At 44.1% G+C, this 16,407-nt stretch overlaps 1 protein-coding gene across 3 annotated transcripts in view; it reads right to left on the bottom strand.

Annotated features, from left to right (window-relative positions):
• RANBP3 (RAN binding protein 3) overlaps positions 1–16,407 on the bottom strand; it is a 282,525-nt gene that overhangs the window by 7,176 nt on the left and 258,942 nt on the right. For all 3 annotated transcript variants that reach the window (XM_044998665.1, XM_044998666.1, XM_044998667.1), the window contains one exon: positions 1,238–1,421. In XM_044998665.1, coding sequence (XP_044854600.1) covers positions 1,238–1,421 — 184 coding nt within the window. The remainder of the gene's footprint in view (positions 1–1,237; positions 1,422–16,407) is intronic.

Genomic DNA, 16,407 nt, shown 5'->3' with positions numbered 1-16,407 from the left:
CATCCCGCAGCCCTCACCCCTGCACCCCAACCCTCTGCCCCAGGCCTGAGCCCCTCCCACACCCCAAACCCGCCTGCCCCAGCTGCATTAGGTCACAAGCATCAAAAATTTTCTTCAACTGTCACCAGAAAAAAAAGTTTGAAAACCACCAATCTAGTCCAGTCCCCGCATTTGTGGCAGGGTTAAGTAGTATCTAGACCATCCCTGACAGGTGTTGTCCAACCTGCTCTTAAAAACCTTCAATGATGGAGATTCCATAACCTCCCTAGATAATTTATTCCAGTGCTTAACCACTCTGACAGTTAGGAAGTTTTTCCTAATGTCCAACCTAAAATGCCCTTGCTGCAATTTAAGCCCATTGCTTCTTGTCCTCTCCTCAGAGGTTAACGAGAATAATTTTTCTCCCTCCTCTCTGTAACCACCTTTTATGTACTTGAAAAGTGTTATCATGTCCCCTCTCAGTCTTCACTTCTGCAGACTAAACAAATCCAGTTTTTTCAGTCTTCCCTCATAAGTCATGTTTTCTAGACCTGTAATAATTGTTGTTGCTCTTCTCTGGACTTTTTGGGTATGGACAACATTTCACTAGGTTGAAGGCAGAAGTCAAACTCATGACAACACTTAACACCCCCAAAAAACAATTAAACTAATGAGAGTGGGCAATGCTGAACTAATTAATATCCTGTAATTAGGCCACAGCCCCACTGGGGACCCTCTGAGCCAAGCCATGCAGGGAACTTTTCAATATCCATTTAGAGGGATGTGACAAATGTGAGGGGATTTCTACTACATGACTGGAAGAGTTGGCTGTGAGCACAGCTTAGTCCATGTCATGGACCCTATACCACAAACACTCATGAATGTAACCAAGGCCGGTTCCAGGTTTTCTGCGTCCCCAAGCGGTGAAGGGAAAAAAAAAAAAAAGGAGCGGCAGTGCAATTGCGCCGCTTCACTCTTCGGCAGCAATTCAGCGTCAGGTCCTTCACTCTAAGAGGGACTGAGGGACCTGCCACCGAATTGCCGAAGACCCCAACGTGCCGCCCCGATAGCGGCCGGAATGCCGCCCCTTGGTATTGGCCGCCCCAAGCACCTGCTTCTTTAGTTGGTACCTGGAGCCGGCCCTGAATGTAACTAAGAGAGTTAGGCACTAATGGAAGAGTCAAGCAGTTTTCTTTGTTAAAGTACAAGGGGAGAACAGTACGGGAAATTAGAAAGTTTAGCACATTTTCTTGCTTACCACTTCCAGCTGATCCTGAAGGAGCAATGACATCATCATCATCACTATCTTCTTCATTTGATTGTGTTACCTCTGGCTCAGGTGCTGTGATCTTCGCTTCTTGCTCTTGTTCCACTCTACACCGTAGAGCCAAGATCCGATGGTGTAATGCAGCATACAGCTGTCCTGTATCTTTAGAGCTTGCCTATGGGTTTTTAAAATATAAAACAAATAAGATTTTAAAAGTTTACAAATGTTTTATTCTATGCAACCTCTTATACAGAGCAAAACATTCCTACCGAACTTCACTTAACATTAAAAGGTTGCAGAATAGTTTTTAAACGAAGAGATGGGGGAAAGCCAATTGCTGCAGAGGAGCACGTGGTTAGGACAGAGACTTCTCTTAGAGGAGAGTCTATTGATAGAGATTCTCTAGGTTTTACTCAGGAAGAGCAGATGGAAGAGAATAAAGTATGGGCCAGATCAGATGAGAAACATTCATATAAAAAAGAATCTGACACATCAGAAAAGGGCAGACAAACAGTGACAAGTTTTTAAAGTGCTTGTACACAAATGCTAGAAGTCTAAATAATAAGATGGGTGAACTAGAGTGCCTTGTGATAAAGGAGGATATTGATATAATAGGCATCACAGAAATGGAGTGAGGACAAGCAATGGGACACAATCATTCCAGGGTACAAAATATATCGGAAGGACAGAACAGGTCGTGCGGTGGAGGTGGGGGAGGGGGAGGAGCACTATATGTGAAAGAAAATGCAGAATCAAATGACGTAAAAATCTTAAATTAATCCACATGTTCCACAGAATCTCTATGCATAGTAATTCCATATTCTAATAAGAATATAACAGTAGGGATCTAACATCGACCACCTGACCAGGACAGTGACAGCGATAATGAAATGCTAAGGGAGATTAGAGAGGCTATCAAAATAAAGAACTCAGTAATAGTGGAGGATTTCGATTATCCCCATATTGACTGGGTACATGTCACCTGAGGCCAAAATGCAGAGACAAAATTTCTTGATACGTTAAATGACTGTTACTTGGTGCAGCTGGTACAGGGACCCACAAGGGAAGAGGCAATTCTCAATTTAGTCCTGAGTGGAGCGCAGGATCTGGTCTAAGAGGTAACTATAACAGGACCGTTTGGAAATAGTGAACAATATATAACAACATTTAACCTCCCTGTGGTGGGAAGAACACCTCAGCAGCCCAACACTGTGGCATTTAATTTCAGAAAGGGGAACTATGCAAAAATGAGGAGGTTAGTTAAACAGAAATTAAAAGGTACAGTGACTAGAGTGAAATCCCTGCAAGCTGCATGGGCGCTTTTCAAAGACACCATAATAGAGGCCCAACTTCAATGTATACCCCAAATTAAGAAACACAGTAAAAGAACTAAAGAAGAGCCACTGTGGCTTAACAACCATGTAAAAGAAGCAGTGAGAAATAAAAAGGCATCTTTTAAAAAGTGGAAGTCAAATCCTAGTAAGGTAAATAAAAAGGCGCATAACACTGCCAAATTAAGTGTAAAAATGTAATAAGAAAAGCCAAAAAGGAGTTTGAAGAGCTAGTCAAAAACTCCAAAGGTAATAACAAAATGTTTTTTTAAGTACATCAGAAGCAGGACACCTGCTAAACAACCAGTGGGGCCCCTGGATGATCGAGATAAAAAAGCAGCAAAGAGTCTTGTGGCACCTTATAGACTAACAGACGTTTGGGAGCATGAGCTTTCGTGGGTGAATACCCACTTCATCGGATGCATGTAGTGGAAATCTCCAGGGGAAGCAAGCAAGAAGCAGGCTAGAGATAACGAGGTTAGTTCAATCAAGGAGGATGAGGCCCTCTTCTAGCAGCTGAGGTGTGAAAACCAAGAGAGGAGAAACTGGTTTTGTAGTTGGCAAGCCATTCACAGTCTTTGTTTAATCCTGAGCTGATGGCGTCAAATTTGCAGATGAACTGAAGCTCAGCAGTTTCTCTTTGAAGTCTGGTCCTGAAGTTTTTTTGCTGCAGGATGGCCACCTTAAGATCTGCTATTGTGTGGCCAGGGAGGTTGAAGTGTTCTCTTACAGGTTTTTGTATATTGCCATTCTTAATATCTGATTTATGTCCATTTATCCTTTTCCATAGAGACTGTCCAGTTTGGCCGATGTACATAGCAGAGGGGCATTGCAGGCATATGATGGCGTATACTACATTGGTGGACGTGCAGGTGAATGAGCCGGTGATGGTGTGGCTGATCTGGTTAGGTCCTGTGATGGTGTCGCTGGTGTAGATATGTGGGCAGAGTTGGCATCGAGGTTTGTTGCATGGATTGGTTCCTGAGCTAGAGTTATTATGGTGCAGTGTGCAGTTACTGGTGAGAATATGCTTCAGGTTGGCAGGTTGTCTGTGGGCGAGGACTGGCCTGCCAACCAAGGCCTGTGAAAGTGTGGGATCATTGTCCAGGATGGGTTATAGATCCCTGATGATGCGTTGGAGGGGTTTTAGCTGGAGACTGTATGTGATGGCCAGTGGAGTCCTGTTGGTTTCTTTCTTGGGTTTGTCTTTCAGTAGGAGGCTTCTGGGTACACGTCTGGCTCTGTTGATCTGTTTCCTTATTTCCTTGTGCGGGTATTGTAGTTTTGAGAATGCTTGATGGAGATTTTGTAGGTGTTGGTCTCTGTCTAAGGGGTTAGAGCAGATACGGTTGTACCTCAGTGCTTGGCTGTAGACAATGGATCGTGTGGTGTGCCCGGGATGGAAGCTGGAGGCATGAAGGTAGGCATAGCGGTCAGTAGGTTTTCGGTATAGGGTGGTGTTAATGTGACCATGGTGTCTAGGAAGTGGACCTCCCGTGTAGACTGGTCCAGGCTGAGGTTGATGGTGGGGTGGAAGCTGTTGAAATCTTGGTGGAATTTTTCCAGAGTCTCCTTAAAAAAGGACCACTTAAAGATAAAGTCATTGCGGAGAAACTAAATGAATTCTTTGCTTCAGTCTTCACGTCTGAGGATGTTAGGGAGATTCCCAAACCTGAGCTGTCCTTTGTAGGTGACAAATCTGAGGAATTGTCATAGATTGTAGTGTCATTAGAGGAGGTTTTGGAATTAATTGACAAACTTAACAGTAACAAGTCACTGGGACCAGATGGCATTCTCCCAAGAGTTCTGAAAGAACTCAAATGTGAAATTGCAGAACTATTAACTATGGTTTGTAACCTGTCCTTTAAAATATCAATTTCTGTGCCCAATGACTAGAAGATAGCTAATGTAATGCCAGTATTTAAAAAGGACTCTAGAGGTGATCCAGGCAATTACAGACTGGTAAATCTAATGCAGGGCCGGCTTTAGGCCGATTCCCCGGAATCGGGCCCCGCACCTTAGGCGCCTTTTTAATTTGTTTTACTCACTCGGCGGCGGTTCGGGTCTTTGGCGGCATTTCGGCGGTGGGGGGTCCTTCAGTGCTGCGGAAGACCAGGAATGAGTGAAGGACCCCCTGCCGCCGAAGAGCTGCCGAAGAACTGCCACTACCGGGTATTCAAATTGGGCCCCGCAGTTCCTAAAGCCGGCCCTGGTCTAACGTGAGTACCAGGCAAATTAATTGAAACAATAGTAAAGAATAAAATTGTCAGACACATAGAAGAACATAAATTGTTGGGTAAAAGTCAACATGGTTTCTGTAAAGGGAAATCATGTCTTACTAATTTATTACAGTTCTTTGAAGGGGTCAACAAACATGTGGACAAGGGGGATCCAGTGGACATAGTGTACTTAGATTTCCAGAAAGTCTTTGACAAGGTCCCTCACCAAAGGCTCTTACATAAATTAAGTTGTCATGGGATAAGAGGGAAGATCCTTTCATGGACTGACAACTGGTTAAAAGACAGGGAACAAAGGGTAGGAAGAAATGGTAAATTTTCAGAATGGAGAGGGGTAACTAGTGGTATTCCCCAAGGGTCAGTCCTAGGACCAATCCTATTCAACTTATTCATAAATGATCTGGAGAAAGGGGTAAACGGTGAGGTGGCAAAGTTTGCAGATGATACTAAACTGCTCAAGATAGTTAAGACCAAAGAAGACTGTGAAGAACTTCAAAAAGATCTCACAAAACTAAGTGATTGGGCCACAAAATGGCAAATGAAATTTAATGTGAATAAATGTAAAGTAATGCACATTGGAAAAAATAACCCCAACTATACATACAATATGATGGGGGCTAATTTAGCTACAACTAATCAGGAAAGAGGTCTTGGAGTCATTGTGGATAGTTCTCTGAAGACGTCCATGCAGTGTGCAGCGGCAGTCAAAAAAGCAAACAGGATGTTAGGAATCATTAAAAAGGGGATAGAGAATAAGACTGAGAATATCTTATTGCGCTTATATAAATCAATGGTAGGTCCACATCTTGAATACTGCGTACAGATGTGGTCTCCTCATCTCAAAAAAGATATACTGGCATTAGAAAAAGTTCAGAGAAGGGCAACTAAAGTGATCAGGGGTTTGGAACGGGTCCCATATGAGGAGAGATTAAAGAGGCTAGGACTTTTCAGCTTGGAAAAGAGGAGACTGAGGGGGGATATGATAGAGGTATATAAAATCATGAGTGGTGTGAAGAAAGTGAATAAGGAAAAGTTATTTACTTGTTTCCATAATATAAGAACTAGGGGCCAAACAAAATTAACGGGCAGCAGGTTTAAAACAATTAAAAGGAAGGTCTTCTTCACACAGCACACAGTCAATCTGTGGAACTCCTTGCCTGAGGAGGTTGTGAAGGCTAGGACTATAACCAGGTTTAAAAGAGAACTAGATAACTTCATGGAGGTTAAGTCTATTAATGGCTATTAGCCAGGACTGGTAAGGAATGGTGTCCCTAGCCTCTGTTTGTCAGAGGGTGGAGATGGATGGCAGGAGAGAGATCACTTGATCATTGCCTGTTAGGTTCACTCCCTCTGGGGCACCTGGCATTGGCCACTGTCGGCAGACAGGATACTGGGCTGGATGGACCTTTGGTCTGACCCAGTATGGCCCTTCTTATGTTCTTATGTAACTTCACTGCTTTGCAATTTTACACTATTGATTTCAGAGTCAGTAGGTCAGATGGGTGTAATTCAGACCAGGTCAGAAATTTAATGGCTGTGGAATCAGTGTTGGTGGTCAAGGGCTGGAAACGTTTAGTTCCCGAAGGGAATAATGCACTCAGTGATTCTCTCTAACCACCTAGCTGACTGAAGGAATGATTTTGGTTGACTTCAGAAGAAACCGCATGCAACCCCCCTCATCCCAAGAAGGTATGCAAGAGGAACCGGCAACAAAGAAAGGGCACAGAGGGGAGTCTCAGAGCCACCCAGCCGCATGCCAAATACACACAGTTTTTTTTGCCTACATTTACGCTTATACTTTCATTACAAAGAGAAGTCGTCACCCTTTAAAGAACCCCAAACCATCTGTCTGGATTTTCAGTCATACATCTAGTACACGTATTTGTTACTAAAATGACTTGATTGTGATTATTTTATTGTGTATCTCTAAAAAACCTTAAATCTCTAACAAAGCACATTTAATAACAGAATTGCCACACTAGATCAGTCCTGTGATTCATGAAGCCCAGTATGCAGTCTGACTTTCTTGTACACTCCCAAGAATTAAAGGCTGCCTTATGTCCTAAAACAAGGGGAGTTGTAGCCTTTTCAAAACTAACTATTCAGTGCATACTGGCAGCTGAAAGCCCTGCTGTCGCAAGGGTATAATTTATAAAGTCCTGTGCGTAAAAAAGCTGAAAGTGGCTGGGACCTTAAAAACTGGACAGTAACAGACCATGAATCCCAGCAATAACTGAACGGTAAGACAGAGTGAGTGAGTCAGAGTGTGTGTATGTGTGTGAAAGAGAGACAGAGTGTGTGTACTGGCTGCTGGGGAAGTCTATGAGAGACCATGCACCATCTCTTTAAGGCACTTACCAGAAAGCTTGTTCAAACCACAGCAGCTCTCCTGCTCCTGAGCCCTGTATCCCCTCTCCTGCTCTGCAGAGAAGAGGTACATGGGCAGAAGGGAGGGAGGCAGACACCCTGACATCAGCGTCCCCCTCCCCTGCTCTGCACTGCAAGCAGGAGGGTCCCAGGAGCAGCTGACCAGGGAATCCAAGGCAGAGGAAGGTAATAAGGTAATAATAATTGGCGATATACCAATCTCCTAGAACTGGAAGAGACCTTGAAAGGTCATCAAGTCCAGCCCCCTGCCTTCACTAGCAGGACCAATTTTTTTGCCCCAGATCCCTAAGTGGCCCCCTCAAGGAGTGAATTCACAACCCTGGGTTTAGCAGGCCAATGCTCAAACCACTGAGCTATCCCTCTCCCCCCATGAAGGAGCAACATGGCCACAGAGCAGCTGGGGGGGGGGAAGGGGTAAAGGAAGGGGAGCGCACCTGAACACGTCGCCGGATCTGCACAGCTCTGCTAATCACTTGACTCACTCCTGGGCAGCCATGTGACCGCTCAGCTTAAAGGGAACACAGGGCCCTAATTATTCTTGTCAGCCATCTCTGAACCCTCCCCCCCAAATTCTGCAATATTCCTTCTGAGATAGATTGATCAGTACTGAACATGTTATTTCAGGTGAGGAGTTTTATTTTTATATGTCCATTTTGTTATTCTCAAATTTCTTTGGGCGGAAGTTTCCACTGAGTGCTCCATAATGATGCCCATCTCTTTCTCTTGAACTGATGCAATTAATTTAGAACCCTGTAAGGTGTATAAATAGTTCAAATTATTCACTCTAGTGTGCATTACTTTGCATTTATTGACAATGAATTTAATCTGCCATTGTGATGCTCACTAACTTCCTTGGTGCTTTCTCCCATGCTGTCCCTCATTATCATCCTTCAAAACCCTCCTCAAAACTCTTTGCCATGAAGCCTACAAAAAACTTGACAATTGTTGGGCTGCGGATGTGCAGAGACAACTGCCTATCATAGAATCATAGAATTCAAGATCAGAAGGGACCATTATGATCATCTAGTCTGACCTCCTGCAAGATGCAGGCCACATAAGCCGATCCACCCACTCCTGAACTAATTCTCTCCCTTGACTCTGCTGTTGAATGCTCCAAATCATGATTTAAAGACTTCAAGTAGCAGATAATCCACCAGCAAGCGACCCCTGCCCCATGCTTCGGAGGAAGGCGAAAAACCTCCAGGGCCACTGCCAATCTACCCTGGAGGAAAATTCCTTCCCGACCCCAAATATGGCGATTAGCTGAACCCCGAGCATGCGGGCAAGACTCTCCAGCCAGACCCTCTGGAAAAGGCTAACAATATCCCAACATTGACCCTTTGTACTAATTACCAGTGTGGCACGTTATTGATCTATTGACTAAACCCGTTATCCTATCATACCATCCCCTCCATAAACTTATCCAGCTTAATCTTAAAGTCATGGAGGTCCTTTGCCCCCACTGTTTCCCTCGGTAGGCTGTTCCAGAATTACACTCCTCTGATGGTTAGAAACCTTCGTCTAATTTCAAGCCTAAATTTCCTGACTGACAATTTATATCCGTTTGTCCTCGTGTCCACATTAGCACTGAGCTGAAATAATTCCTCTCCTTCCCTGGTATTTATCCCTCTGATATATTTAAAGAGTGCAATCATATCTCCTCTTATCCTTCTTTTGGTTAAGGAAAACAAACCGAGCTCCTCAAGTCTCCTTTCATACGACAGGCTTTCCATTCCTCGGATCATTCTAGTGGCCCTTCTTTGTACCCGTTCCAGTTTGAATTCATCCTTCTTAAACATGGGAGACCAAAACTGCACACAATACTCCAAATGAGGTCTCACCAACGCCTTATATAACGGGACTAGCACCTCCTTATCTCTACTAGAAATACCTCGCCTAATGCATCCCAAGACCGCATTAGCTTTTTTAACGGCCACATCACATTGCCTACTCATAGTCATCCTACGATCAACCAGGACTCCTAGGTCCTTCTCCTCCTCCGTTACTTCCAACTGGTGCGTCCCCAGCTTATAACTAAAATTCTTGTTAGTCATCCCTAAATGCATAACCTTACACTTCTCGTTACTGAATTTCATCCTGTTACGAATACTCCAGTTTACAAGGTCATCCAAATCTCCCTGGAGGATATCCCGATCCTTTTCCGAATTGGCAATACCTCCCAACTTGGTGTCATCCGCAAACTTTATCAGCCCACTCCTACTTTTGGTTCCCAGGTCAGCGATAAATAGATTAAATAAAATCGGACCCAAAACCGAACCTTTAGGAACTCCACTGGTAACCCCCCTCCAACCCGACAGATCACCCTTCAATACGACCCTCTGCAGTCTCCCCTTTAACCAGCTCCTTATCCACCTCTGGATTTTCATTTCGATCCCCATCTTTTCCAATTTAACCAGTAATTCCTCATGCGGTACCGTATCAAATGCCTTACTGAAATCAAGATATATTAGATCCACCGCATTTCCCTTGTCTAAAAAAACTGTTACTTTCTCAAAGAAGGAGATCAGGTTGGTTTGGCACGATCTACCTTTCGTAAAACCATGCTGTAATTTGTCCCAGTTGCCATCGGCCTCAAGGTCCGTAACCACTCTCTCCTTTAAAATTTTTTCCATGACTTTGCATACTACAGATGTTAAACTAACAGGCCTGTAGTTACCTGGGTCACTTTTTTTCCCCTTCTTGAATATAGGAACTATATTAGCTAATCTCCAGTCAAATGGTACAACCCCCGAGTTTAGAGATTTATTAAAAATCATCGCTAACGGGCTTGCAATTTCACTCGCCAATTCCCTTAATATTCTAGGATGAAGATTATCCGGGCCCCCTGATTTACTTCCGTTAAGCTGTTCAAGTTTGGCTTCCACCTCAGATACCTATCATGCTGACCAATATAGTTTCATTGTTTCCTTGTACTCCCCCATCTGTCCCCATGTGTTGTCTCGACTTAATACTTAGACTCAAGCTCTTTGGGAAGGGAATCATGTATTTTTGTTGTTTCTGTACAGCTCTTAGCACAATGGATTCCTGGTCCATGACTGGGGCTAACTTCCTCTCAGTCTTCTCTGGCCTTGAGTGACCTAAGTAATTTTTGATGACAGGTTTCAGAGTGGTAGTCATGTTAGTCTGTATCAGCAAAAAGAATGAGGAGTACTTGTGGCACCTTAGAGACTAATACATTTATTTGAGTGTGGAAGTAGAGCAAGAACTGATAGGGATTTGATGGGGATTTCAATGCAAACAGTCACCTCTGTGAGCAAGAGTCAGGCTAGCTGTAACCCTAATCATAGAATGCCAGGGTTGGAAGGGACCTCAGGAGGTCATCTAGTCCAACCCCCTGCTCAAAGCAGGACCAATCCCCAGATAGATTTTTGCCCCAGATCCCTAAATGGCCCCCTCAAGGATTGAACTCACAACCCTGGGTTTAGCAGGCCAATACTCAAACCACTGAGCTATCCCTCCCCCTAATAATGTGAGGTTTGTAGAAGCGAGGATTGTGTGAGGCGAGTGGGAAAGAACTGTGTGAGAAGTTGTTGCGACCTTGTGTCGATAAGGTGGAATGCAGACTAGAGTCTAAATAGAAGTGAGAAAAATAAGATATCAAGATGACCTATGTATAAACAAAATGCAGCTGTTGCTTATTATTGTATGTAACAAAAAGTATAAATGCTTGCTGTAATTGTTTACCTGTAGAGAGACCGGCCTAGTGCACTCTCTCTCTCTATGCAATTGCTTGAGAAATAAAGTATCTGACTTTGCTGCACCCAACCAGAAAGTGAGAACTACATTTTTCTCCGACATGAGCATAAGCTTTCGTGGACTAAAGCCCACTCCATCAGATGCATGGAGTGGAAAATAGAGTAGGAAGATATATATTTACACACAGAGAACATGAAAAAATGGGTGTTGCCATACCAACTCTAATGAGACTAATTGAATAAGGTGGGCTATTAGCAGGAGGAAAAAAACTTTTGTAGTGATAAACAGGATGGCCCATTTCAAACAGTTGACAAGAAGGTGAGAGTAACAGTAGGGAGAAAATTAGCATGGGGAAATAGTTTAGTTTGTGTAATGACTCATCCACTCCCAGTCTTTATTCAAGCCTAATTTAATGGTGTCCATTTTGCAAATTAATTTCAGTTCTGCAGTTTCTTGTTGGAGTCTGCTTTTGAAGTTTTTTTGTTGAATAATTGCGACTTTTAGGTCTGTAATAGAGAGACCAGGGAGGTTGAAGTGTTCTCTGACTGGTTTTTGAATGTTATAATTCTTGACGGCCTTCACCTGCACATCTACCAATGTGATGTGATGCCATCATGTGCCAGCAATGCCCCTCTGCCATGTACATTGGCCAAACTGGACAGTGTCTACGCAAAAGAATAAATGGACACAAATCAGACATCAAGAATTATAAACATTCAAAACCCAGTCGGAGAAACTGCAGAACTGGAATTAATTTGCAAAATTGACATCATTAAATTAGTCTTGAATAAAGACTGGGAGTGGATGAGTCATTACACAAACTAAACTATTTCCCCATGCTAATTTTCCCTCTACTGTTACTCACACCTTTTTGTCAACTGTTTGAAATGGGCCATCTTGATTATTACTACACTTTTTTTCCTCCTGCTAATAGCCCAACTTATTTGATTAGTCTCATTAGAGTTGGAATGGCAACACCCATTTTTTCATGCTGTGTGTGTGTGTGTGTGTGTGTGCACGCGCGCATCTTCCTACTCTATTTTCCACTCCATGCATCTGATGAAGTGGGCTTTAGCCCACAAAAGCTTATGCTCAAATAAATTTGTTAGTCTCTAAGGTGCCACAAGTACTCCTCGTTCTTTTTGCTGAGTAATTTTGTCATCTACAAATTGTCACTTCACTTCTCACCACCTTTTCTAGATCACTTACATCAAATACCACCAGTTCTACTATGGTATGTGGGCCATGGTGCTGCTAACCTGCCATGATGAAAGTTGACCATTTATTCCTGTTTTTTCCCCTCACCCTTTGTCCCTTAGACAGTTTTTTATCCATGACAATGCTTTGATACTTATGCCTTAACAACTTAGATTCTTTAGTAGCCTCCTGAGAGGGACTCTGGCAAAGAATCTTTGAAAGTCTAAATTTTATCAACCAGTTCTCCTCTATCCACCTTATTCACAAGTTCAAAGAATTTTTAATATATTAGCAAGGAACCATTTTCTATCATGATCTTCTAGGTGTTTTATTTCAGAGTAGCAGCCGTATTAGTCTGTATCCGCAAAAAGAACAGGAGTACTTGTGGCACCTTAGAGACTAACACATTTATTTCAGCATAAAGCTTTCGTGAGCTACAGCTCACTTCTTCGGATGCATAGAATGGAACACACAGACAGGAGATACTTATACATACAGAGAACATGAAAAGGTGGAAGTATGCATACCAACAAGATTGACAGAGCCAGAAGGGTACCCAGAAGCCACCTACTACAGGACAGGCCCAACAAAGAAAATAACAGAACGCCACTATCCATCACCTACAGCCCCCAACTAAAACCTCTCCAGCGCATCATCAAAGATCTACAACCTATCCTTAAAGATGATCCCTCAGTCTCTCAGATCTTGGGAGACAGGCCTGTCCTCGCTTACAGACAGCCTCCCAACCTGAAGCAAATACTCACCAGCAACCGCACACCATACAACATAAACACTAATCCAGGAACCTATCCTTGCAACAAAGCCCGATGCCAGCTCTGTCCACATATCTATTCAAGTGACACCATCATAGGACCTAATCACATCAGACACGCCATCAGGGGCTCTTTCACCTGCACATCTACCAACGTGATATATGCCATCATGTGCCAGCAATGCCCCACTGCCATGTACATTGGCCAAACCGGACAGTTTCTTCGCAAAAGAATAAATGGACACAAATCTGACATCAGGAATCATAACATTCAAAAAACAGTGGGAGAACACTTCAACCTCTCTAACCACTGTGACAGACTTGAAGGTGGCAATTTTGCAACAAAAAAATTTAAAAAACAGACTCCAAAGAGAGACTGCTGAACTTGAATTAATATGCAAATTAGATACAATTAACTTAGGTTTAAACAGAGACTGGAAATGGTTGGGTCATTACACTAATTGAATCTATTTCCCTATGTTAAGTTCTCCTCACACCTTCTATGGGTCATCTCAATTATCACTTCAAAAGTTTTTTTTCTCCTGCTGATGATAGCTCATCTCAATTGATTAGACTCTTCCTGTTGGTATGCATACTTCCACCTTTTCATGTTCTCTGTATGTATAAATATCTCCTGTCTGTGTGTTCCATTTTATGCATCCGAAGAAGTGAGCTGTAGCTCACGAAAGCTTATGCTGAAATAAATGTGTTAGGGTATGGCTACACTTGCGAGTTGCAGCGCTGGTAGAGGCTTTCCAGCGCTGCAATTAGTAAGTGGCCGCACCTGCAGGGCACTTCCAGCGCTGCAACTCCCTGGCTGCAGCGCTGGCCGTACACCTCACTCAGCATGGGGAATAAGGATTGCAGCGCTGGTGCTGCAGCGCTGGTCATCAAGTGTGGCCACACACCAGCGCTGTTATTGGCCTCCAGGGTATAAGGGTGTATCCCAGAATGCTTTTAACTAAATTACTCCCTTTGTTTTGTTATGCAGCCTCTCTTTGTTTTGTTGTGACCCTCCGGAGCTCCGTTACTACCGGAGCTGCTCTACCGGAGCTGCTTATCAGCTCCTGTTTGCTGTGATCAATCTGTGAACAATCAAATGAGATCCTCCTCCCTGCGTGATTCACAGGGGTTGAGTGTTTGCATTTTGCTTGACCAGCAGCGAGAAAAGGAGTCATTCACAGGGGTTGAGTGTTTGCTTTGCTTGAGAGAAACGGGGGGAGGGGGTAGAGGGGGGAAAGAGAGTATGTTGGATGCAGGCTGTTTGCAGTTAACAGTAAGGGGGTGGGAAAATTTTCTGATTTTGCACAGTGTCAGTTCCAAAAATCCACTCTCTCCCCCCCCCCCCCCCGGTCCCTGTCACACTGCCCCACACCCCCCTCTTTTGAAAAGCACGTTGCTGCCACTTGAATGCTGGGATAGTTGCCCATAATTCATCACTCCCAACAGCGCTGCAAATGCTGCAAATGTGGCCACACTGCAGCGCTGGTAGCTGTGAGTGTGGCCACACACCAGCGCTGGCCCTGCACAGCTGGACGACCAGCGCTGCAACTACCAGCGCTGCAGATTTGTAAGTGTAGCCATACCCCCAGTCTCTAAGGTGCCACAAGTACTCCTGTTCTTTTTAGGTGTTTTATAAAATTATAAATAAAAGGTTACTTACTTGTAGCCAGAGTTCTTTGAGCTGGATTCTGCATATTCACACTCTTAGGACTCATGCTGACTCAGTACTGGTTAGGCATCCATGGTCCTCTGCCCTCCCTGCCTAGCACTTGAGCATTTTCTGAGGGCTTGATGCTGTTGCTGCCTCAGTTTCTTCTACTACCAATGCCGAAGAATGCAGATATTTTAATTTGGACTCTGCAGGGTTAGGCAAAGTGGGTGGGGAGTGTGAATATGCAGAGCCTATCTTGAAGAACTCCGGATGCAAGTAAGTTACCTTCCTTTCTTTTTCGAGTGTCCTCTGCATATTCCCACTCTTCAGATAGTTTCACAAGCAGTATAGTAAATTGGATGAAGGGATGCAGAGTTCTAATTAAACAAGGATTACCAAACTGGGCATCTGACTAGGATGCCATATCCTAAGCTAATTCTTCTTGAAAGATAATGGACGTCCACATAGCGGCTTTGCATATCTCGATTATGAGAATGTGTTTATTAAAAGCTGTAGATGTAGCTACTGCTCCAGTAGAATGAACTCTGAACAGACTAGGCATGGGGAGAGAAGCTCCTCTATAACACTCGCCAATGAACTATCTAACCCGGGGTCGGCAACCTTTCAGAAGTGGTGTGCCGAGTCTTCATTTATTCTCTCTAATTTAAGGTTTCGTGTCTCAGTAATACATTAATAATAATACAGTAATACAGTAATAATAATAGTAATACAGTAACGTTTTTAGAAGGTCTCATTCTATAAGTCTATAATATATAACTAAACTATTGTTGTATGTAAAGTAAATAAGGTTTTAAAAATATTTATGAAGCGTCATTTAAAATTAAATTAAAATGCAGAGCCCCCCGGACCAGTGGCCAGGACCCAGGCAGTGAGAGTGCCAGTGAAAATCAGCTCACCTACCCCCGATTTAACCCATCTAGACAATGACTGAGATTAAATGGCTTTCCCTTTGGAGTTAATAGTACAAGAAACAAAACTTGGAAGATGACCTAAAAAAACCGGTTACCCACCTTTTAGTAACTGTTGTTCTTCGAGATGTCTTGTTCATGTCCATTCAAAGTAGGTGTGCGCGTGCCGCGTGCACGCCAGATGGAAGATTTTCCCTAGCAGCGTCCGTAGGGTCGGCCCGGGCGCCCCCTGGAGTGGCGCCACCGCGGCGCCCTATAAAGGGGCCCGCCGACCCTCCACCCCCTCAGTTCCTTCTTGCCGGCTCTCCGACAGAGGGGTAGGAGGGTGGGTGTTGGAATGGACATGAACAACACATCTCGAAGAACAACAGTTACTAAAAGGTGGGTAACCATTTTTTCTTCTTCAAGTGGTTGTTCATGTCCATTCAAAGTAGGTGACTCACAAGCCTAACCTTAGGAGGAGGGGTCGGAGATCACTGCTGACTGGAGAACTGCACAACCAAAGGCTGCATCATCCCTCGCCTGTTGTGTGATGGCGTAGTGAGCTGAGAATGTGTGGATGGAGGACCACGTGGCCGCTCTACAAATCTCCTGAGTCGGGACCTGAGCCAGGAATGCCGCAGAGGAGGCCTGCGCCCTAGTGGAGTGGGCCGTGATCGGAGGGACAGGGGTCTTAGCTATACGGTAGCATTCCTGGATGCAGGTCGCGATCCACAAAGAGATTCGCTGAGAGGAGAACAGGAGCCCCTTCATCCTCTCCGCTACCACGACGAAGAGCTCTGTCGAGCGCCTGAAGGGCTTGGTACTCTCTATGTAAAAAGCCAAGGCCCTGCGGACATCCAGGGAATGGAGCCTCCGCTCCTCACTGGAGGAATGTGGTTTAGGATAAAACACCGGGAGAAATATATTTTGGCCCATGTGGAACTGGGAAACGAC

This window comes from Mauremys mutica, chromosome 24 (assembly GCF_020497125.1).
Source record: "Mauremys mutica isolate MM-2020 ecotype Southern chromosome 24, ASM2049712v1, whole genome shotgun sequence".
Classification (NCBI taxonomy): Eukaryota; Metazoa; Chordata; order Testudines; family Geoemydidae; genus Mauremys; species Mauremys mutica.
The sequence above is the reverse complement of the archived record's forward strand: the minus strand, read 5'-3'. Positions and strand labels throughout refer to the sequence as shown.